This window comes from Carassius gibelio, chromosome B15, assembly GCF_023724105.1.
Source record: "Carassius gibelio isolate Cgi1373 ecotype wild population from Czech Republic chromosome B15, carGib1.2-hapl.c, whole genome shotgun sequence".
Lineage (NCBI taxonomy): Eukaryota > Metazoa > Chordata > Actinopteri > Cypriniformes > Cyprinidae > Carassius > Carassius gibelio.
In genome coordinates, this window is record NC_068410.1 from 14,106,955 (window position 1) to 14,130,654 (window position 23,700).

General features: G+C 35.9%; 1 protein-coding gene across 1 annotated transcript in view; it reads left to right on the forward strand.

Moving 5' to 3' along the window:
• sorl1 (sortilin-related receptor, L(DLR class) A repeats containing) overlaps nt 1–23,700 on the forward strand; it is a 57,338-nt gene that overhangs the window by 611 nt on the left and 33,027 nt on the right. The window contains exons 2-6 of the mRNA XM_052575948.1: nt 6,890–7,006; nt 9,103–9,231; nt 12,517–12,678; nt 12,965–13,032; nt 19,098–19,278. Of these exons, the coding sequence (XP_052431908.1) occupies nt 6,890–7,006; nt 9,103–9,231; nt 12,517–12,678; nt 12,965–13,032; nt 19,098–19,278 (657 nt within the window). The remainder of the gene's footprint in view (nt 1–6,889; nt 7,007–9,102; nt 9,232–12,516; nt 12,679–12,964; nt 13,033–19,097; nt 19,279–23,700) is intronic.

Genomic DNA, 23,700 nt, shown 5'->3' on the forward strand with positions numbered 1-23,700 from the left:
ATATATATATATATATATATATATATATATATATATATATATATATTATATATATTATACCTCTGACTTCAGTGAATGTGGGATGGTAAGAAAAGGTTTCGTCATTACCCACTGATTAAACAGTTTAACATTTCTCTCTTCCGTTATGTCACTCAAGATATTTGATACCAAAACAAATCGATTTTTTTCTTAGGATGTACAATGTAAAAAAAAGAAAAAAAAAACTTTTTCTCTTGCAAGTAATTTTTAATTCTCTTTCTCTCTGTTTTATTGAATAACGAGACATTTTGTGTTATTAAACAGTATTTAGATTCATATATCATTGATTTTTAGTTTTATTTATTAAGCACACATTACCATTTTATTCTAATATTTCTGTCGCTGTAGTGATGCTAATACTAATGTCCCTTTTAGAATAAGAAAAAGCATTCATTCAGTGGGCATCTAATAATTAATGAAAGCTATTTTGTACAATTAAATATTCTATAATATGAGTAAACCAAGGGTAGTTGTCTTGCTTTTAGCTCCAGTAAAAAAAGAAGAAAAAAAGAAGCTAATTTAAACACATTTTCATGCCACGTGGTGTAAGTTGTCACAACATAACCTGCCACCAAACAACTTATAGATTTTTCGGTGACATTTAGATGGTAAAACAATTTTGAAACACCAGACAAATGTGTGAATATCCCATCAGATATTTTTGATTTGAAACTCTAGTGACTTGTGATAACTAACCCCAGTCTCCCTATATATGAATAATGTTGTTTGTTTTTAACCTGAAGGGTTTATGTTTAATGTCAGTCTGTTGGGAATTAGAAACAGACTCGGCTCATCTTTGTTCCGTTTAAATGTATGACACAATGTTGCGTTGTTTGTTTGCCGTCAGGAAGCAGCATTTACAAGCCAGAGAGGCATAACTGGTTGCACAGTCTTGCTGGGAAATTTCCCAGCTTATTCTCTTACCCCCTCAAGTGTTTTGCTTCGAGATGTTTGTTAAGTCAGGCTTGCAGCAGTTCCTAATTTTGCTTTTACCACAGATCCATTGTGACTTTGAAATCTCGAAGGGGTCAAAGCACAGAATTTTGTCTGAAAAACCGTCATTGTGCTATGTCCACATAAACAAGATTGTGGTTGGCAGAGTAAATACAGGTATTGTGTTTTTTGCAAGAGCTGGCTGACCTCAGGTAGGCTCAAATACACTCATCTACTGCAGCAGGTGATTTTATGATTCAAGGTATAATTCATCGTGATTCACTTGTGGTTATACAATCTAAAATAGAGATGTGATGGTATGATATGTCTGTTTAATTGTTCAGTACTATTATTGTGAAACTAAAACATTTGAAAAATGAACCGAACAGAAGTGCATTTTAGTTATTTGGTTCATACTTGCAAATATATCTCAGTTTGCAGTATTTTTCGAAAATATTATTCAGAATTATCTTCTAGTTATGTACAAAGGCAAATATAAGAATAAAAGTGTGTGTGTGTATATATATATATATATATATATATATATATATATATATATATATATAAAAATATAATACCTACACACACACACACACACACACACACACACACATATATATATATATATATATATATATATATATATATATATATATATATATACATACATATAAACATATATACATATATGAATGTATGTATGTGTATGTGAAGGTATTATATACCATCATATAAATCTTCTGTAGTGCTTGTGCAGTGGGCGGCCACTAAGATTAGACTTCTCCCCTTTTCACCCTGTTGAGTGTACAGGAAATCCTTTATGAAGTGTTATTAGTGTCTTGGATGGAGTCCATTGCAGTTGCTATGAGGTGAATTACCCCCTCAGATGATCCAGTTAAGATCTCCCATCTGCCCCCCTCTTCCTTCCTTCCCACTTTCAGACCTTTTGGTTTATGTGTTGTTTTTGGCACATACGGGGAAGCAGTGTTAGGTAAGCTGTAACAGACATCAATCCACTCTTTTAGTCTATTGTGATCAAGTAACCTAGAAAAGTCCTCTGCTCTGTCAGGACAAGGATATACACTGTTTTAATGGATCTTTTTGTTTATCGTCTTTGCAGACTTGCTGTGACACACAATTACTCATAAAGTTTGGAGAATTGTGACAGTCGTTTCATAAATATTCAGTTCAGCGCCAGACCCCAGGGCTTAGACTTAGCAACGAGTGTTTTTACTGATAACTATTATTTTTTAACCATAGAGTCCTATCTATTTTTTCTTTTTATATTTAGAATTTGTTTACATGGATTGCTCTTGGAGGCACAGCTTAATGGGAAGTATTTCACAATTTGACCTGGCAGCCCTGATGAAGTAATAATTAATTCTTAGAAGAATGTTATACATTCAAAACAAGTTTTCTATTAAACTGAATTCATTTCATGGACCTTGGATCTTCTTTTCCCTCATATATTCAGCTATGTTAAGTAGAATTCTGGTAAACAAATGTGGTTTTGATTTAGTATGTACAGTATGCAATGCAGAATCATTACCATAAAGCAATATCAAATGAGTTGTCTTGACATTGCCTCACCTTTCGCAGACTAAGCATGGACTTATTCACAATTCTTTAAGTCAGGTGAAGTCAGTTTTTATTCTCATTTGGTAATTACTTTTATTCTCTTTCATTTAGTTACTCTTTGTCCATGTAGTAATTTAAAAATTAGCTGTTTAGTTAAAATAGTTTTGTATGTTACTGAAAAAGAAATTTGCATTTAATTCCCTTTTAGTAAAAAAAAAAAAAAATGACCCTAGTGCTACTTGCATCACATTAGTATTCCTGTCCGAACATGATATTAAAGCAGCCTTGCAGAGTATTTTAGTTTCGTTTTCTGTGATAAGAAAGTTCATACCCCAGGGGAAGGAAAATGGAGGGCGGTGTAGGTGTTTATAATGATTCCATCCATGGAGTATTACTGGAACTTGTCTGAACAACCTGCCAGTTTAGTTTGTTTTTTCTGAGGTCCTCTTCTTGAATTAAGCTCAAGGTGAAACCAAATCAACACAGATGAGTCATATACTCTTTATTGTTCTCTTAAGACACAATTTTAAACAGATTATTTATTACTGCTTTCTGTGAATATCAATAGAGAAAGAACATTCCTTTTTTTTGTATTATGTGCAAATGGATATTCGAAGTATGTTCATTACATGGTAGCATAACACATCCCTGTAATGGTCCCATATATAGTAATTATCCATACTGCAATAATAAAACAGGCTTTTAACTGTACTTTAAGCCTTTAACAGGATAATGACTCCTTGGTTTTCCTTTGGTTTTGGCCACAGTGATATTAAATGTGTGGTTCACCCGTAAATGGTTGGTTGCCAGAAGGGAATGGGTAGGCAAATTGTTGAACTGTTGGCCCAAATGTTAGTGCTGCAGTGATGATGTCATGGATTCAAGCCGCGTGTTGCTTGCAGTGATGGGCAAAGGTGCTCTAGTGCTCCCGCTCTCTCATTCTTCCTTCTGTTTCCCTGCTGAATAATGCATAACCGAAAAAGTTAATGATTTTATTTTCACAGTCTTTCTTTCGTTATTGCTTTTTCAACAAGACAAGCGATAATGAAGTTATTTGCACTTGTCTTACCATTGATGCTTTCGGGATATTACAGTGTCAGAATAAATGAGGGCCCTTAGATTAGCAGAAAGTCCATTTCCAGGATAACCAGAAGTTGCAGACAGGGCTTTAACTGTCTTAGAATAAAGCAGACCCAAGAGTTTGCTGGGCTGACATAGATCGGGTTGCAACCATTTGCTCTTTCAAAGTGTTTGTTGGCAAGGTGGAGGGAAAAGCTCTTCGAAACATCCTGATGAGATGGTGGGGTACTGTTTTTAGAGATTAATCAGCTGTTAAAAAACCTACAGGCAACCATAAATCAGTTAATGTACCATTTGAAATACAACTTTTTTCCTAATGCTAATTCAGTTGAAAATTCATTGGTTTGTTCAAATAACTTCTGTCCAGTGGCATTTTTAACTGGATCAAAAAAAAAAAAAAAACATTTCAGCAAAATATGACCTCAGAAAATGTATTAAAGGGGTCATCAATTGCCCATTTTCCACAGGTTGATATGATTCTTTGGGGTCTCAATGAAAAGTCTATAACATACTTTGGCTAAAATATCTCAATGGTATTGTAAAACAACACCCTTTTAACCTGTCAAATACGGCTGTTTGCAAAAAGCCATTTTATACATTTCCCTTTAAATGTTAATGAGCTCTGCTCACGCCGCTAATCTCTTTCATGTGATGTGCGTCACAGTTCTAGACAAGATACTTTAAACTTTAGCTGCATTCATAGTTAGCTTGCTAACGAGCACATTATTAGGAACGGCGATTTGCAAAATTCATGGCAGATCAGGGGCGCATTCCCTTCAAAAACAAACCAAACCCACTGTGTCTTCAGCACCTCAGATGTCAGGAGTAAATTAAGACTGGCGGATCGTTGACCTTTCAATCAGTCTCACTTCTTTCTTATTTCGAGCCAATCCGTTTTGTTACCAGTGGTACAGGCAATAACGTCTCATCAGTTACTTTAATTTCTGTAGTATTTCTTACCCGAATAAAAACTTTATTACTTACTTAACCTGAAAAACTTAGTTTCACAGCTCTGTTTATTCTATTGCATTTATTTGTGCTGTTGTTTGCAAAAAACAAAAAAAAACAAAAAAAAAAAAACAAATATATATATATATATATATATATATATATATATATATATATTTTTTTTTTTTTTATTATTACTTTTTACTTTAGTTTTTTTTTTATGAAAATAAAAGTTTGCATTGAAGAAAAATGTTTTTTTCTTTTATATGCTGTTAATAGTCAGAAAAAATTTATAATCTGCAAAAATCAGTAGCGGCAGATCACACTAAAAAGAAATTTGAATCGGTCAAGAAAATTGCAATGGTGCATCCCTAGTAATATTTCATGCATAGAGGTAAAAGTGTTTTGAGCCTATATTAGGGGAGTAACGGTACGCAAAAATCACGGTTCCGTTAGGTACCTCGGTTTTAAAGTCACGGTTCGGTTCATTTTGCGGTACAATAAGGGAAAGAAATGCAAACGTTAAACTGCAGGTTGTTTATTACTATAAATATTTTTTAAACACATTTTTTAAATACTTTTTAATAAAATAAATAATAAAATATAATTTATAATAAAATAAAAAAAGAATAAGAAATAAAATACTGCTGCAAAATTCTCCACTAAATAAAATACTCTGTCTCAAACCAGTACCATATAATAAAATATAATGAAAAATCTAAATAAATAACTATGATTACAGTGCAGCATTACCAATCCCAGCTTGTAGGCCTGCTCATATTAAAAAAAAAAAAAAAATAACCTTTCCAAAGTGTAAAGTGCAGCATCAACAGTTTCAGTTTTTAGACCTGCTCAGATTTCGTTATTGCGTTGGACCGATCGGAAATTAAGAGCAAAGGTCTATTTAAATGCTGATGGGAGCTGCGTTTGAATTACAATTGTTTTTTTCCTAGTTGTAGTGATGTTCACACTCGCGTGATGCCTTTTGAAAACCTTAGGCCTGGTGACACACTGGCATATAGCACCTGTCAAACATAGTCTATTTTGCGCAGCATGACACAGAAAACGCGAAGCAACTGACACGCAGCAGAAACACATGCTCACGCCACGCAGCCAGTGTGTCACCGGCCTTAGAATCAGCTGCAGGGCGGGATTTGCGCTGAAGTGTACCTATGTACCTATGTTCCGCAAACAAAATATTGCATTCGTTCATTCGGTACACACGTGCACCGTACCGAAAGCCCTGTACCAAAACGTTCCGGTACGAATACACCCCTAGGCTATATGTAAAACCACTGTTTTCTTAACAGCTCTGTCAGTCTCCTAAAGTCTCTGTGTTGTACTGACATGCTGCTTGCCAAGCGGGCCTACAGTACGGGCAGATTTACTACCATGTCATGGTGAATAAAAATATGACTGTGCATTCAAGGTGAGGTTGTTTGAGGCAGTCACTGTTTGTACATTGTTTGTAAAATGAACATCAGCATGCCTTTTCACTAATCCTATAATGTATATTGTTTAAAATGGTGTAAGAAATGTAAGTAGTTTTCTTTTGTAGAATGTTTGCTGCTTTTGTTGAAAGTCTGTAAGGTGACCTTTCAAACAAAAAAGTGGTTTAACATGCTAAGGTTAAGTAAGTAAATCTGTTGTTGGCTAGTGAACCACAACGGTGTTGCTCAAGCAGGAATTGAGGTGGTGTTTGTTTCTTTACAAAAACAACCTTTTGCAAGTTCTCTCTAATGTCTGACAGGAGAAATCGAAGGAGAACCCATTTGAGAATCCCACGGATCTCATGCAGAAGTGTGAATTAAAGATGAGACAAGCTGTTCCTAGTGGAAAGAGAAGGGGGGATGGACATGAAAAGATGACACATTTCTTTTTTCAGCAGATTCAGATTGGGACGCCGCAGCCCGTAGTTTCAGTTTTCCTGCCGCTGTGGTGCAGCTCAGCTCACTTCTGCTCTCTCTTCTTGCGGTTTTGTTTGTTTTTTCAAAAGCTGTCGACTTTTCTTGCATGAGGGATGAGACGCACCTGCAGTCTATACCACAAGCTCAAGGCTGTCAAATACAGAGCAATTTCAGATGATATTACAAATGCAATATGATTGAAAAAATGAGTGAGTGAAGCAGAAACAGAGAAATGTCTTTGAAAATCAACTTTGAGCCAGTTGTAAAACAGTGGTATGCCATAACAGCTTGATTTGTGCTGTGGAAACCTAGATACTTCTCTGACCACAGCAAAATAAATGTCAGCTAAATGTAACTAGTCAGCTACATTTAAATGGGTTGTTCATCATATTTTGTATTCACAGGCCAACCTGAATGACTCTCATAATCAAATGGTCGTCCACTGGGCCGGAGAGAAGAGCAATGTCATAGTAGCGCTGGCAAGAGACAGCGTTGGTGCCACAGATCCCAAGAGCAGCTCGGTGAGTATATCGTTTTTTTCTTTTCTTTTTTTCTAGATCATCATTTCATAACTTTGACTTTAAAGATTGTATATGAGTCTGTATATATCAGACTGTTCACTGTAAGATACAGAGAATATCTTTACTGGCTAGCTTTGCTTTTTAGTGCTCTCTGAGTCATACAGATGAAAGGCCCCCTTCTGTTTTTCAGTTCCCTGCATTTTTATTCTATCATCTTAAATGCTGCCGTATCCAATTCGCTGCACTTACTGCAAAGTCACTTTTGCACCCTTGAATGTTACTTTTCCATCTGCGTGGCAATAATTGCTTAGTTTTCAATAATCGCAGAGCATTATCTAATGCAAATGCGAGAACAAAAGTGGTGTGGTCTTACTTTATGGGGCGCTGGAGCTGTTATCTGCTCGCAAGTGTAGTGCTTTACAGGTGTTCTTTGTGCAATGCAAGACAAAGGAAATCTAAGTAAAAGTTCACCAGGTTCTCATAGGAAATTGCAAGTGATTACAGATGAGTGTATTACAGAAATGATCTGTTCCAAAGGCAGTGCCTTTTCAAAGGATTAACTGCCTAATTATGATCACTTAACATTCTTTGAGCCAAATTCTAGCAGATTTACTTGTATCCTTTTTGGAGAAGACAATCTCAGAATGCAGTCTGTAAATTTTGCATCCGATTTGTCAGACACATAAATTAAATCAAATACACTTAATTGTCCTTAAAGGGAAATTTGACTTTTGCTTCAGCCCAAATTCACCTACTCATACTTGTCCCTAAAAGTATTCCCTAGTTCTTTAAAAATGTTTTTATGCATGTTTGTAGTTCTAGTCAAATCCTTGTCTAACACACAATGGGTTGTGTGCAATGTTAGCCGTTAAGAGTATGCATCGATCTGCACTTTGAATTCTAAACAAAAATAGTAAACTATTTCGGTAACTTTGGAATATAAATGTAAAAATTTATTTGGGACACTAATTCTATTTTCAAATACCGCATTTTTCATACTATAAGTCGCACCTGAGTATAAGTCGCATCAGTCCAAAAATACGTCATGATGAGGAAAAAAAACATATATAAGTCCCACTGGACTATAAGTCACATTTATTTAGAACCAAGAACCAAGAGAAAACATTACCGTTTACAGCCGCTAGAGGGCGCTCTATGTCTTCAGTGTAGGCTACAGGAGCACTGAGCAGCATAGAGCGCCCTCTCACGGCTGTAGACGGTAATGTTTTCTATTGGTTAATTTCTCTTGGTTAATTTCGCTCAGTTCATGTCAAATAAATTTTGATAAATAAGTCACACATGACTATAAGTCGCAGGACCAGCCAAACTATGAAAAAAAGTGCGACTTATAGTCCGAAAATACGGTACTATTTTGGGAAACATAGTATGCGAATTAGGATGCAGCTTTTGACTCATGATGCATAAAATGAACATTCTTTTGCTAATTGTAAGTAAATAAGTTAAAGAACAATAATACCACCTAAACCATCATAATTCTAACCATTATAAAAATGTGACTACATGCAAAAAAAGTGACAAAAGATCCCTGTTTATTTAGGGATGTAACGATTCACTAATTTTTTTACAAATCGAGATTGAAGACAAATTATACAGTAAAATTATACAGTAAAATTATACAGTATATCAACTTGAAATCCATTATGTAGCATTCTCAGTGAGTTTTACATAAATGTTATTTTAGAGACATAAAGTTTTGCATTCGATTATCAAGCTGTTAGCTTAGCAATATGCAGACTTCAAAATCTGTTGGATATAATTATAAGAAGAGTCATGCACCTCGCATAAAGATAATACATTTTTAGCATTGCTTATTATGCTTTTAGCTTAGCAACATGCTAACGTCAAGCTGGAATCAATTGTGAGCAAAGTCTTATGTGGAGTTCACTTAAAGAATGTTGTTTTGAAACATAAGTAGCTGTTTACTATTAAAATAAGTTTCAATTAAGATGTAGACTTAGAAGGCAGCTGCCTGTGTAGACAGAAAACAACAGGACAGCTTATTAGGTTTTGGAACAGAGCCTCAATTTCAGCAGTATATCGGGTTGAAATTTGACATGGTTTTGTTTATTTAACAGGTGTACGTGTCTTATGACTATGGAACCAGCTTCACTCACGTATCAGAGAAATTTAAAATGTCTGGGGACCAGGAGGGCAAGAAACAAGTCATCTCACAGTTTTACCACAGCCCCGCCGACAACAAACGGGTAAGTGTGTGAGACATCAGCTGAACTATCTGTGTGACATCTTTGAATTGTCTTGTCTTTGTGAGCTTAAGCCGAGGTCAAACAAGACCGCGGTGACACCAACCACTTCCCGGTCATCTGCAAATGTGACCTTCCACCACTCCAATCGCTTATACACCCACAGATGGTGTTTTCCAAGAGAGCAGCTCAAAGGGCTCGGTGAAAACACAAGCTACATGCTTAGTCTCTGCCCTTGGCACCCACCGTAACGGGCTGCTCCAATGAGTCTCTGTGAGGTGCAGAGGCTCATGGGAGCTGCAGATGTGGCAGAACCGCTGCGGGACACTGCATTGCGTTATAGCAGGGGCTGACGTCAGCAGACGGTGACCATTCATCTGGAGTCAATGATGTGGCTGGCACTGCAGCTGCCGCCCGTTGCTGCTGAAGGACTGATGCTAAAACATTACGAGTGTAATTTGTAAAGCATGGAACCTCTTGGAAGGAGCACAGGGCTGTTTAATTACATTTCGGGTGATCAGAGTAACTTGCGCTGCTGATCCGCTTTGCGAGAACAACTCTAAATCTTGATTGTTACAGATGGTATAATTAACAGAGATATTGGCAGGGTGCTTGTGTGGTTAGTTGTGGAGTATTTTAATGCATTTGTGATAAATTTATAATCCTGACATAAAATCGCATATGAATAGCTGTGTGAAGAATGAGCTTATATGCACTCATAATTGATTCTGAGGCTTACCGGGCCTGTTTGTTTGATTTATCTCTTTACAGTGGCTTTGACCTGCAACTGTGAATGGGTTTTGTAAGGAGTTACTATTGGTTATTATTATTCATAAAATTATATAGACCTCAGTTATTATATGTATTCAGAATATAATATATTAAACTAAATCAACAGTATTACTCTTTATGGATACTTTATCTGTACTTTTTATTATTACTATTTTAGTTGATAATTCATATATTTTATTTTAATATTTATATTTAACATATTTTGAATTCATCTTTTTTTTATGATGGTCTCTTATTATTCTTCAATATGAATTGATGAAATTATGTGGCTTGTTGTGATGAGTTGTGCTGCTACTTCTCTAAGCTGTTTTGAATTATGCAACTGCAAAACAACACACTGACAAACATTGAGAACACTGAACAACATTGCGATGATGAGGTTTACAAAGGCAAACATAAAAATAAAGCTCTATGAGTCAATGATGGTCTGATGTGATCATAGGTTATGCTGCAAATGCATATGCTCCACTTCCTCTTTTTGTTATTTTTATTTCATTTTTCCATACAGCATTAGGTTTCTTTTTAAGTCAAGCGTTTCTGTTTCAGTCCCAGTCCTCATTGCCTCAGAATCTGGAAAAGGAAGTGCCCTGCTTCCATAACCAGGCCATGGAGAGGACAAAGTTTATAGCATAAGCTCTTACATGAAAGATCAAAGAGAAGGGGGCAGAAAATGCATAATTTGAATAATTAATAATGTGTTGTTAAAAAAAAAAGTTTTTTACTATACTTAAAGGCTTTGATCTTTTCATGGAGCCAACCGCTTGAAATAATCACCTCTAATATAGTAACTTTGAGAGATTCTTTTGTGTCGTCACCCACTACAGAGGTTAAACAGATAGTTTACCCCAAAATTATATTCTGTCTTCATATATTTAGCCTTAACTTCCAAATCTGTAGGATTTTTCTGTGGACAACAAAAGAAGATATTGAACAGCATGTTGGTGCTGCTCTTTTTCAAACAAAGAAATTGGATGGCTATTTATTTTATATAATGACAATTAAAAGCATCATAAAATCTCCAAGTCTTTAAGACAAACAGACACATTCAGGTCATTTTTAGGGATGTACCGATCATTTACAAGCAAACTGGTCGATACCGATACTGATTTCAGATTTTTTTTCTCTCTAAGCAACAAACAAGAAAGAAGGAAAGTATGCATAAACTAATAGATGTTTATTTGGTATTTAATTGGTCAAACTGGCTTTTGGCTATTGAAAACAATAACTGTAATCATCTGAAATGAACGGCATTAACTGCACATATAGCCAACATTCAATACAAACATAGATGGTACAGACATCAGCATTTAGCTTTTGTTTTTGAATTGGGTTGAAACTACATAGAACTGGCCTTAAATTAAAAGATTAACTGTAACCATGTGAAATTAAAGTCAACAACTGCATAGTTCTACAATTAAATTTGGTTTTAAATAAAAAAAAAAAGTCTTTACCAGTGAGACTAAATAAAAGTATGCCCTATAAATAAATTATTCCAAAATGTTAAAATCAAAAAATGTTGGTGCGAATAAAACAAAGATGCAAAGGGTTTCATTTGTCCAATAAAAAAATAAAAAATAAAAAAAATAAAAAAATAAGGTAATGATTCACATCTATATATTTTGTTTTACATTAAGCCAATGAAAAATAAATAATTATTGGTTCAAGTAAAAAAAAATATAGATTGGGTAAAATTTTTTTTACAGCAGGTGATTTTTAAATCAAAATAAGTCAATGTAATTTTAAGGTAAAATAAAATAATCATCCTATACTCAACTGACATTTACTTCTGGCTTTTAAAACATGTATCCACTTCTACTTTACAAAAAAAAGTAAAAAAAAAAAAGTTTTGTAACAGTTTAGTCCATTTCTTTTCTCATCCAACATGCGAGAAGTTGGGCTGAACATCCCTTCACTGTCTCCGCTTGTGCAGGGCGCGCACAGGTACAGTACACTCGCGCAGCTTCAGTGAGCAGGAAAGGGGCTCTTACTTGTGTGCCAGTACACCAACAGCTGTCAGCTTCCTGCTATCTGTGCTTCCAAACAAATGACATGATAGCGAATGATTACAATGTAGTATGTGCACACGGGCGCACTTCCGGAAAAATCAGCCGAAAACAGACCAAAAACCTGCAGATTGCTGATCGTATTTTAATATTTTAAGCAAAAACTGTCTTGGTTCCTATTCATGGCTGGTCAACCGGTGCATCCCTAATCATTTTACAGTATACATCTTGTACATTATAAACGTTTGAGTCATATGGACTACTATTCTGGAGCTTTTTGGAGATGGGGATTATGAACCCAGTGTCACTCTATGGGAAATAGATACATGGCACCTCTTTGCATGTCTTGTTTTTATATAATATAGGATTTGTAATTTGACATTTTAGTAAATGATGACATTTTATTTATTGCTGAACTAAATTTTCTATTTTTGCTGAATTGACCCTTTAAAATTTTTTTACAAATCGTCATTTCAATTTTTTTCCTTTGCAGTATCTATTTACTGACACCACGAACAGTTACCTGTGGAACACCTTTGACTTCTGCCAATTTGTGCAAGGTTTCTCCATCCCATTCAAGCCCACAGACTTACTGCTACACAGTAAGAGGCCTAACCTGGTCCTCGGTTATGACAGTTCTCACCCCAATAAACAGGTATGAACACTAATTCCTTCCATCAGTACTGGGCTTTTTGTTTATCATGTGTCCAGTTTTAATAAGATGAATGGCACTGTCATTGTAGGCCTTTAGTTGTTTGTTAGAGATTTGCCCTTTTGAATTTAGCACAAAGCAGCATGTTTTGATTTAAGCTAATCAGTTGTAATTTTCATATGAAAATCTTTTTTATGATAAATGTTGAATCATATTAAATGTTAAACTAGAAACTGCTGACATGGAAGGACGTATCCTTCTGTTTTCTTTTTTTCTTTTCTTTTGGCAGCTGTGGAAATCAGATGACTTTGGTGAGACGTGGGTGTTAATTCAGGAACATGTGAAGTCCTACTTCTGGTAAGATCAAGCTCTTTGAGAGTGTTGACGCAAATCGCTCTGTGAATGTGTCCAGTGTGAAATCTATTTTGGAATGTTTTCTATGCGTGTATGGGTATGATTTATTTTTGCCAAAAGTAGTTATGTTTCTTAATTTAACATTTTTCAGTGCTATAAACATAGTAGCTTTTCTAGAAACAAGCTACATTTTCCAGCAAGTAGCGGTAACAAAATTCTACATTACTATTTTTTGTCACATATTTTGCTTGCAATTTTGCAGCCAAACAAACAGAGTAAAAAATTAAACGTACTTGCCTAAATGTCTGCTGTCCTTTTGTTTTATGAAACATGAAGCATTTCAATTAATTTTAATAAAATGTTTGTTTCGACAGTTCATTTATTTTAAATGAACCAGTTTAGTTTAAAAAAAAAACTATTTACCATCTTTTATACCACCAGGGGTGGACTGGGGCCAAAAAGAGCCCCTGGGCTTTTTGGCACAGAGCGGCCCAGCAAACCCGGTCCACAACACACTGCACCACACCATACATAACTGGAATTTTTAACATTACAATTTGTCTTTCCTGGTGGCAAATAGTAAATAATTTTTAAGAATTCTTATGAGGGACAGTTTAATATCACGTTAAATACCAATATTATCAGTCCATATGACACAATGCTCTGATATCATCTAGAAGACTTGAATAGTGCAGAATGCAGACTGTTTTTATGATGTCTTTCTATTGGTGATATACAGTATTTGCACATTTCCAGGAGCTTGACATATATCATTTTAAGGAATAGAGCGCCAATTGTTGAAAAGAGCATAAAAATTATTTTGATGATGACAAGTACAGTAAACAGTACAGTGAAATATAAAAAATGAATGAAAAATGTCTGTCTTCTATGAGAATATATAGTAAAATGTCATTTATTTCTGTGATCAAAGCTGAATTTTCAGCATAATTTCTCCAGTCTTCAGTGTCACATGATCCTTCAGAAATCATTCTGATATACTGATTTGGTGCCCAATAAACATTTCTGATTATTGTGAATGTTGAAAACTGTTGTGCTGCTTCATACTTTTGTGGAAAATGTGATGCCATTCAGGCTCACGTAAGATTCAAAAATAGAAATGAATATTTTTCTTCGACAAGGTTGCATTAAATTGAATTAAGTGACAGTAAAGATATTTACACACATAACGAAGCACTTACATTTCAAATAAATGCTGTTCTTTAACTGAATGATTAAGCAGCAAATTAAGCAACATTAAAATGATTTCTCAAGGGACCCTGAAGACTGGAGTAATGATGCTGAAAAGTCAGCTTTGATCAGAGAAATAAATCACATTTTAAAATATCCTAAATAGACAACCACAATTTTTAATGTAATATTTCATAATATTATTGTTTTTACTGTATGTTTCTTCTTCTTTCAAATAAATAAATAAAAAGCCTTAATTATTTAATACTTTTTAACCACCAGTGTGTATATAAAATAATTCATGTGAATTAATAAGCAAATTATATTGTTATTAGGCCTATAATATAAATCGCATTCCTATGCATGGCACCCGAAAGCAAAAGTCTTCAGATTTACAATGTTCTAGAGTAAGATTGAGAATTATTTTTAAAACATTTTCTTAGACCAAGAAATCACGGAGAAAGCATTTATAGAGATATAGCTACATTAACTCTTATTTCATGTTTACTGAAAACTGCTAATTTGTAAATTGTGACGAATAACATTTTGATAAAGAAATTTGGTAATTGGAGTGTAACATTTATTTGAAAAATTACACTGGTTTAAATTAGGTTACTGTAATGTATATGTTTATGTTGAAGTGTTTGGGACATGGCTAGTCTCTAATATCATGCTCTTAAAAATTATGTACAAATTTGGATTTAGATTTATTGGCCAACATATCATTTATTAGTTTTCAAATTAAAAAAATTACTGGTTATCCTGATCATTATAGGTTATCATTACCATTATAAATGCTGAACTTTAATCAAAGAATCCTGAAAAAGTATCCACAAAATATTATTGTGTATATTTGTTTTCAACGTTGATGATAACAGATTTCTGAAGGATCTGTGACAGTAAAGACTTGGGTAATAGCTAATACAAATATAGCTTTCATATCACTGGAATATATGTCATTTTAAAATGCATTCAATTGAAAACTGTTATTTTCAATTGTAATAATATTTCAGAATATTATGATTTTTGCTGTATATTTGATCAGATAGATGCTAAAGATTATATATGGCTCAGTTCTGTGGTTTCAGTTGCTATCTAAAAGATCAGGGTTGTGAGTTGCTGCTGTGTGCTGCTTTTTGTAACGCTTAACTAACAAAATAATCAGAGCTCAGGAAGATCATTGGCAAATCAAGTGCTTGCTCTCCACGCTCTACAGGAGTTTTGTATCAGTGTTTGTAATTTGAAGAGGGTTGAGCGTCTCTCTGTGCTGCCTCGCTCAATTCACGAGTTTATGTAGGAATGTGAAACTCTTGCTTTGGGTTGCAGCCAGCATTTAGTGTTTGCACAATCAGGCACTGGCATCGAACGCAAGAAGCAACTAGAAATAACAGAGTGGCGCTTATTGCTCTCCCGTTTCGTAAACATTATGCTCCCAGATATGATCCGACCGGAAGACCGGAGCTAATTAGAATGTTATGACTGTAATTCATCACAGATGTGATTACCGTTTTTTTTTTTACTTTAGCTCAAATTGATGCCAGAAAAGATTTGTTTTGCACATTATTGCAACATAACATAAGATATATAAGGAAGTGGTCTGTGTTCTCAAGCATGTGGTCTACTGTTCAGACAGGCTGCTTGACTGTGAAACAGTCGGTTGTGGATGTTTCTCTGATGAGGCTCAGACTGTGGCCATATTAATAATTGATTGTGTCTGCCAGCCGTAGCCCATTTCATCGGCTGGAGTGGCAGTCAGTGCCTGTGGAGATAACATCAGCGACCCACTGCGATGGCCCAACATAAATGACTCGAGAGCCCGGGGACTGACTCCACCATTACTGCAGTGAAAAGCCTTCTGTTCTTTGTTCTAAGAGCTCTCTCACACTGAGCTTGGCTCAGGTCGCATGATGTATCAGTACTATATTGATTATTAGCTGATAATTAGGAATTTTTGATTTTCTCTATTTTTACATTTAGATTCCTCATTATTGTAATCTTAATTAAGAAAAAAAAAACAGAATAATTGAATAACACTGTTAAATGGTAATCTCTAATTAATTAATAATTAATAGAAAAAATCAAAATCAATTATGCTGTGATATCTAAATTCCCTCATGGCATGTAAAACTAATTTAATTAATTTATTTTACATTTTGTGTTGCCGAGTAGTACATAACCATTCAAAGGTCAAGTTAAATAGTTCAAATAGATTTTTTTAATTCTGAAAAGTTTCCACAAAAATATTAAGCAGCACAGCTGTTTTCATTGATTAATAAAGAATGTTTCTTGAGCAGCAAATCAGCATATGAGAATGAAATTTAATATTTCACAATATTGTTCTTTTACTGTATTTTTTGTTAAAATCCAGCCTTGCTGAGATTTCTTTAAAAACATGGAAAACCTCTTACAGACCCCACACTTTAAAACACTAGTGTAATTTAGACAAAATAATTGACATTTTTAATATTGGCCATAACATCAAAATAATTGTTGGCTTATCGGTATTGACCAGAATTTGTATATTTTAGTGTATTTTATTACTTTATAGTAGCAGTCAGAGAAAATAAAGAAGTTCTGTCAAACGGCTTGACTTCTGTTTGAAAGGTCAACAAATAGACTTTCTGTGTGTGTATGTGTGTGTTTTTCTGGGTGTGAGTTTGCTGACTGTTTCCTCTGAGCCCTCAATTGGTTTTCAGTTTTAATCTAGACAAGCTAAAGCGGAGCTGCAGGGCTGGTTAAAAAAGCTGTAAGCCCCTGCTTTTATCCATCTCTCACCCTGCTGCTGGACGTGTTAAACCCCCAGTTGTGAAATAGAAAGCAAACGGCGAGGTTTGTGTGTTTGTTCCCCTGTGAGATAATCCCTTTATCCTCTAGCTTGGTTATTTAAGAGCCAGTCTCAACAATCAGCACCCCTGTGTGTTTACAGAGGAAGTAAAATCATGCCGTTTGTCCAGAATAGAGAGAGAGAGAGAGAGACTCTCCTGTCCGTTTATCTGAAACCACTGCTCGTTCCTCCCTGTCTGTAGTCTTGATCTCCCACACTCTCCATGAATAATTTATCCGTAATTTATTAGCTTGGCAAGTGGAAGTAACTATTGATCACATTTGATAAATGCTGCTGCGTATGCGCTGTGCTGGTTTTGCAGTGTAGCACATTGTATATCATTAGGAAATACAATATAAAACAAGTTAGTAACTTTATTAATGAAGTTATTCTTTTTTAAGCAGTGTACTTGAAAATGCATAAACTACATGAAGCTTTTGTTCGACTAGTAAATACATTAATTTTTAGGGTCTGTACAGTTTTTTGAAAGAAGTCCAAATTGTTATGCTAAGACTGCATGTATTCAATCAAAAATATATTAAAGTCAGTAATATTAAGTCAAGTCAGTATTACATGATCCTTCAGAAAAAAAATTATATTCTGATTTGGTACTCAAGAGACATTTCTTATTATTATCCATTTGAAAGCATTTGTGTTTCTTAAAATTTTTGAGAAAAACCATGACACATTTTCTTTTTTTTTCTTTTTTCTTCAGGATAAATAGAAAATTTCAAAGAACAGCATTTAAAAAAAAAAATGGAAATCTTTTGTCATAACTTGACATGATACCAAAAATCTTGTTGCGGAACAAATAACACTAAAAGTACATGATAATTGATACCAAGTCGATACCATGGGGGGAAAAATATAATAACAATAATGCTTAAGCATTAATTCCTTCATTAAACATTACAAAACACAACATTAGTGGCACATGGCCTTCAAATTAACACATACACACACAAGCACTCACGCATTCGCACACACACACACACACACACACACACACACACAAGCACTCATGTATGCGCACGCACAAGCACTCATGTATGCGCACGCACATGCACGCGTACATATACTCTGAATGTGAACATTAGTCAATTATGGGTGAAATATTAGCCAGTAATTTTAATAAGGACATTCCGAGGATGGATACACTGTCTGACAGCTTACAGCTTGTTCATTTATAGTTATATGTGTGCGTGATTATGCACCGTGCTTGTGCTTTCAGAGCTGCGTGCGCTTATTTAAATCTCCCACATTCATATTCATATATCATCGCCATCTTCCACATAGTTCTTCTAGTGTGCTTGTAGGTGATTTTTCTTCTCCTTCACACTGCCAGACATGCTCTGCCTGCCCCCATCAGTTCCGGAAGAATTGCAGCCTCGCTAGTGACTATCTTCGGTACAACTGTACCTGCACTACTGAAGAAAGACGTTTCGGCAAGATTTGAAAATGTTTATACTAACTTGGTACCGTAATATCGGTTTTCGTGACTTCCCTAGTTATAACATTATAATTGACTTTACTGTTGCTTTTAAAGGGGACATAATCTTTTACATGCTGTTTGATCATAATTGTGTGTTGGCAGTGTGTGTACACAACAACCCGAAATGGCTTGCTGTGATCAGAGCTGTTTTTGACAGGGTAAAAAGGGTGTTTTTACACTACCATTGAGAAATTTTAACTAAACTGCTAAAGGCCTTTCATGAAGACCCTAAAGAATTATACCAACTTGTGGAATTTTCATTTTTCATTCATTTCTTTCGAAAAAACTACTTTTTACTCAACCCAGCCATTTAAACAATAGATGTAGTGTTTAATATTAACACATATAAATGTTATTGGTTGATCTCTGAATAAATATGAAACAAAAATGTGTTATTGTCTGCTTTCATGTTTGCCAGATAAAATGGAGCGCAAATTTATGCTAAACCTAAAAAACCCCAAAACCAAATGTGGAGTGGGGGCTTTCAGAATTCCACCACGTTACTTGTTTCCAAGTATGTCCAAACAAATATGTCAAAGCATGTGTGTCTTTCTATTCCCATAGGGGTGTAGAACCATATGACAAACCCACCACAGTGTTTGTCCAGCGCCACGAGCCCCAGGGAGACTCCAGCATCCTCAGCAGCACAGACTTCTTCCAGGACGAGCAAAACCGCCGTGTTATCCTGGAGAAGGTGGACATCTTCCAGCTACGGGACAAGTACATGTTTGCCACAACCACTAGGGTAAGTGTGCACTGTGACCAGACCGAAGCTGCAAACCTTTGAAGGGTAGCTTCAGACTTTTATATAGCGAAAGATGAGAAGAATATGCAGTGCTGAGCTAGAGTTAAAAAACAGAAAATGTGCAGAGTGCACATGAGTCAGATCTTTGCCAAACTCCCTGAATGCCTCTCCTGTGAGTGTGAATAAACACTCCTCTGAAGAGCTGGAGGAACGGTCCTGCTCAAGATGAACAGGCAGTGATAACAGGCGCTTTTAATGCCTTGAAGTCAAGTGTGGAGGATTGCTGGTGTGTTTAGCAAACAGTGAACTTCTGAACTTTGTGGCAGGAAGTTAATGTAGGTAATTTAGTACTGCACTCTATCTGGGCTGGTAACTAAAAGGTTGCGGGTTTGAATACGGCAAAATCATTGCACGCTGAAACATAATAATTGTCCCATGAAGGGACAATCTATAAAAATGTAACTTTGAATTAAAGCATCTGCTAAATATCAGACTGTGAACAGAGCAGAGGAGAAAACTGTGAAAATATGCAAGCAATGTACAAAGTTACACAACGTGTTGCTGTTAAACACTCGCTCTGTTCCAAAACCTAGTGAGCTGCATGGAAGGCAGTATTTAAGGCTTCCGGGATAAAGACTGTTCCAGAAGGTAGGCGGTTTGGTTATATTGCCTCCTAAGAGGCCAAATTTTGGCCGGATTCTAAGGCAGCATCGTGTGTATCTTACACAGAGAGAGCAAACCCAGAATGCACTTGCACAAGGCTTGATGAAAGAAGAAATACAAGATGGCGAACAAGAGAAATGTAGATTTCGAATGTAGAATAGTTATAAAAATTTAAAGAGAGAGTTCACCCAAAAATGCAATTTACCCCTAGGTGTATATGGAGAGTTATATTAAAAAATGTCCTGGCTCTTCCAAGCTTTATAATAGCAGTGAATGGGATTTAAGATTTTGAAGTCCAATAAAAGAGCATAAATCTATTATAAAAAGTATTCCACATGACTCAAGACTCCTCCTCAGATTTAGCACTCATATGGGTTGCCAGATCAAGGACACACAACTGTAATTGACAACGGAGGGCAACAGGTGTTACACACTGTAAATTGATTTATCAACGTTTACTATGCCTCTGGTTGAAAAGCTTTTCAGATGGATGCCGTGTTTTTGTAGGTCAGGTTGAATCTGCGATATCTGTCACAGTTCGTTTGCTGGCTTCGATGGTTGCATACGCTGTGTTTTCCACCAACTGATAACCTGGGGTATTGAAGATTTGAATCACTCTCACAGTACTTTGGTGTCATACAATGATTGTTCTGTGCAGCGCTGCCTCAAGTGGAATGAAGGAACAAACACATGTGTGTATTTGCCTTGCTTTGATCCTTCTCTGTAGATCCCACCTTCTCGCACACCAGGATTGGTTGATTATGTACAATGCCTGTATGTTATTGGTCACACTCGTTTTGGATTTTTTAGGCAATATTAAAATCCTGGCCAGGACTTGTCCAAAAATAAATGGCACATATGGCCACCCTAGTCATATAGTACCTTTGGTAGTTATATAACAGTTTGTCTTATTTTTAGCATTTAAATTTATCTTGGATAACAATTTATTAATTTCAATACGTTTAAGTCAGTTTGAGGTTGAGAACAACTGCTTTAAAACCATGTGTCTTGTATATTTTTTTCTTATTGCATTTACATAATACCATGTACATCTATTAATAAAGAGTTTCATTGAAATAAATGGAAACTCCGAGATCACACAGATTTTCACTCTCTGGACCATTTCATTTTTATTGAAGTTAGACACTAATATTATTTCACACTTTTGAGCAGAAACAATTACTACCCCAAATCCTTTCGACGTGCTGCAATGTGTTTTGTATCGTGAGGTAGTTAGCATTACTCAGTCATGCACCACAGGTCATCAGTCATAGAAAATAAAACGTTTTAAGCTGTATCTTTCAAACTGTCTTATTTGCCTCGTATCCAAGATGGGAACATAATATAGCCTGAAATATTTGTTTTCATTTAATATGCCTCCATAAAGTTTTGCATAGTTTTGGTTGCTGAAACAATGACTGTCTAGACTTCATGTCTATGCTGACCACGGCTAGTGTTATATTTCAGTGTATCTCTCACCCTTGAGTGTATTCAGTGGTTAATCATTTCCACCTCACACCGGCTGGCATCTCACTAACCTCATCCCACAGCAAATGTCTGACTGCCCAGAAGTGGACGAGGCATCTGTCAGGTCACACATGGCACTGCCAGGTTTGCGTAAGGCCGAAGCCAGCCCAAGTCACCCATTAAAGTGGGAAGAAATGTGCAATTTATCTGCGGCTTCAGAAAGCCAGAGACTCCGTGGGAGTTTTGATGGCTATTTATGAGTGGTGCTGAATGGATGGCAGCACCACGGCCCTGGACACCGTGCTGGAGGAGCTGCCTGCTTGACAGCTCTGATCTATGTTCCGTTAATGAAGTTGTAGCTTGGTTTCCCTGGGGTGCTACTAACCACTCATGCACCACTTATATGCGTTCTGTTGCCCAGTGCCGCCGTATGGTCCTGTCTTCCACACTATGGCTCAGAGCGCTGCTGGAATGCAAAGAAACCGTTTCAGAATTGCTCCTATTGTTCTTGTTTGTGAAGGACTATTGATTATGGAACACCAAAGAAGATATTTTGACGGATGTTTCAACTGTTTGTTGTTCGAAATATCTTCTTTTGTGTTCCACAGAAGAAAGAGAGTTTGATTTGGAATGACATGATGGGAAGTAAATGATTACAGATTTTTTTTATTTGGCTGGAATATCCCTTCAATCATCCTGAAAGTCATCTGAATCTCATTTCATAGAGAATCACTTTTGGTGAGGCATAGACCAAAAGGAGCGATACGCACTCGCTTTGAGTGATTTTTCTGAATTTTCCACAAGCAGCTATGGGAAATTTGCTCTCTATGTTCTGGTGAGCCACAGTTCCAGTGAATTTTTTGTAACGGGTTTGGATACTTCGCTTACTGAGTGGATGGATTTACAGCAGGATAATTAGTGGTTATTATGGTTAGACCATTCAGCTCTTTGCAGTGCAAGTTGGTTTTCTACGTAGCGCATTTAACAAAATTATCCTAAGGAGGTCTATGACAAGACAGACAAGTAGTAAACAGGCCAGAGCAAACAGCTCTGTGGAATTTGTCTGGCTGGGAAGGTTGGTAATATCTCTACTCTTGAGGAGAGAGAAAGTGACAGGCTTGTTGAGAGCCTTGGATTGTTGATGACTGTGTGTGGCCTGGCCCTGACCCTGCTGGCCAGACGTACCCTTGTAGCAACCCCCTCTCTCTTTCTGTCCCTTGATTTTTCAGTCTCTCGCTCACTCACTTACAGACTAACATTTAGTGAGCTGTCTACAGAGGCAGCATTTTAAGGAGGAATAAGGTGCCCCTGCTGAAAAGAATCAACTTCACTGGTTTAGAATGGTCTTCCAACCTCACCTGCTAAAAAGCAAGCAATTAAACCAATTTTTTAAATCCTAATTATGCTATTTTTGCTCATAAGATATATATGTTTAGCCCAGTGTGGTTATTGTTAACTAAAACCTGTCTAAAAAAAAATGTTTTGCAGCAAGCATAGTAAAAAATATCCCAAAAGGGTGGATGAAGCGAGAGAAATGTTGTCTATTAATATGGTAATTAATAATTAAATACTGATAAGTGTTGATAAAGATTAATATAGTTTGTATATTGTGTATATATATTTGTTCTTATTATATTGTGTTAGCTTAGAAGTGCTGACACAGAACTCGACACTTAACCTTTATGAGTTGGGTTTCTGTATACTTTGTGATTTGTTGCTTGTGTAACGTAAAAAAATTTAGTCATTTGTGAGATTCAGTTTAGTTGAATGCTGCCTATGTAGGTTGTAGGCAGCTAGGTCATTCACTAGGTTTTGGAACATTTACAAAGTCTCTTACCAGTTGGACGACATTGTAGTCTGTCACCCTTTTTTCTTTCAGTCACTGTGTCTCTCTCTGACTCACTCTTTTGCTCTCATTGTGTCAAGTCCCTCTATCTGTAGCCTGGCTAATAGGATTACCATAATGAATATCACAAGAGCCTTTGGCAGTGAGAAGCTTCTAAGACTAATTAAAGCTGTGGAAACCAAGGTCCTCTCATCTCAGGGATTTATCCATAATGTCATAGAGATTCTTAGTAATAATTAAGACTTTTCTCTTCTCACGTTCTCACCTCTCTGTAGCCTTTCAAGCTGCTTTAGTGATAACCTGGATTCAGGATGTAATCTGAACTTTGATGAAGGAAGATATTTACAGAAGGACGGAGAGAATTTAAGCATGGTTATGGGATGTCAAAAGGCACCTAAGCGGTATCAGATTAATGCATTTATGTAAAATACCTTTAATTACAAGAA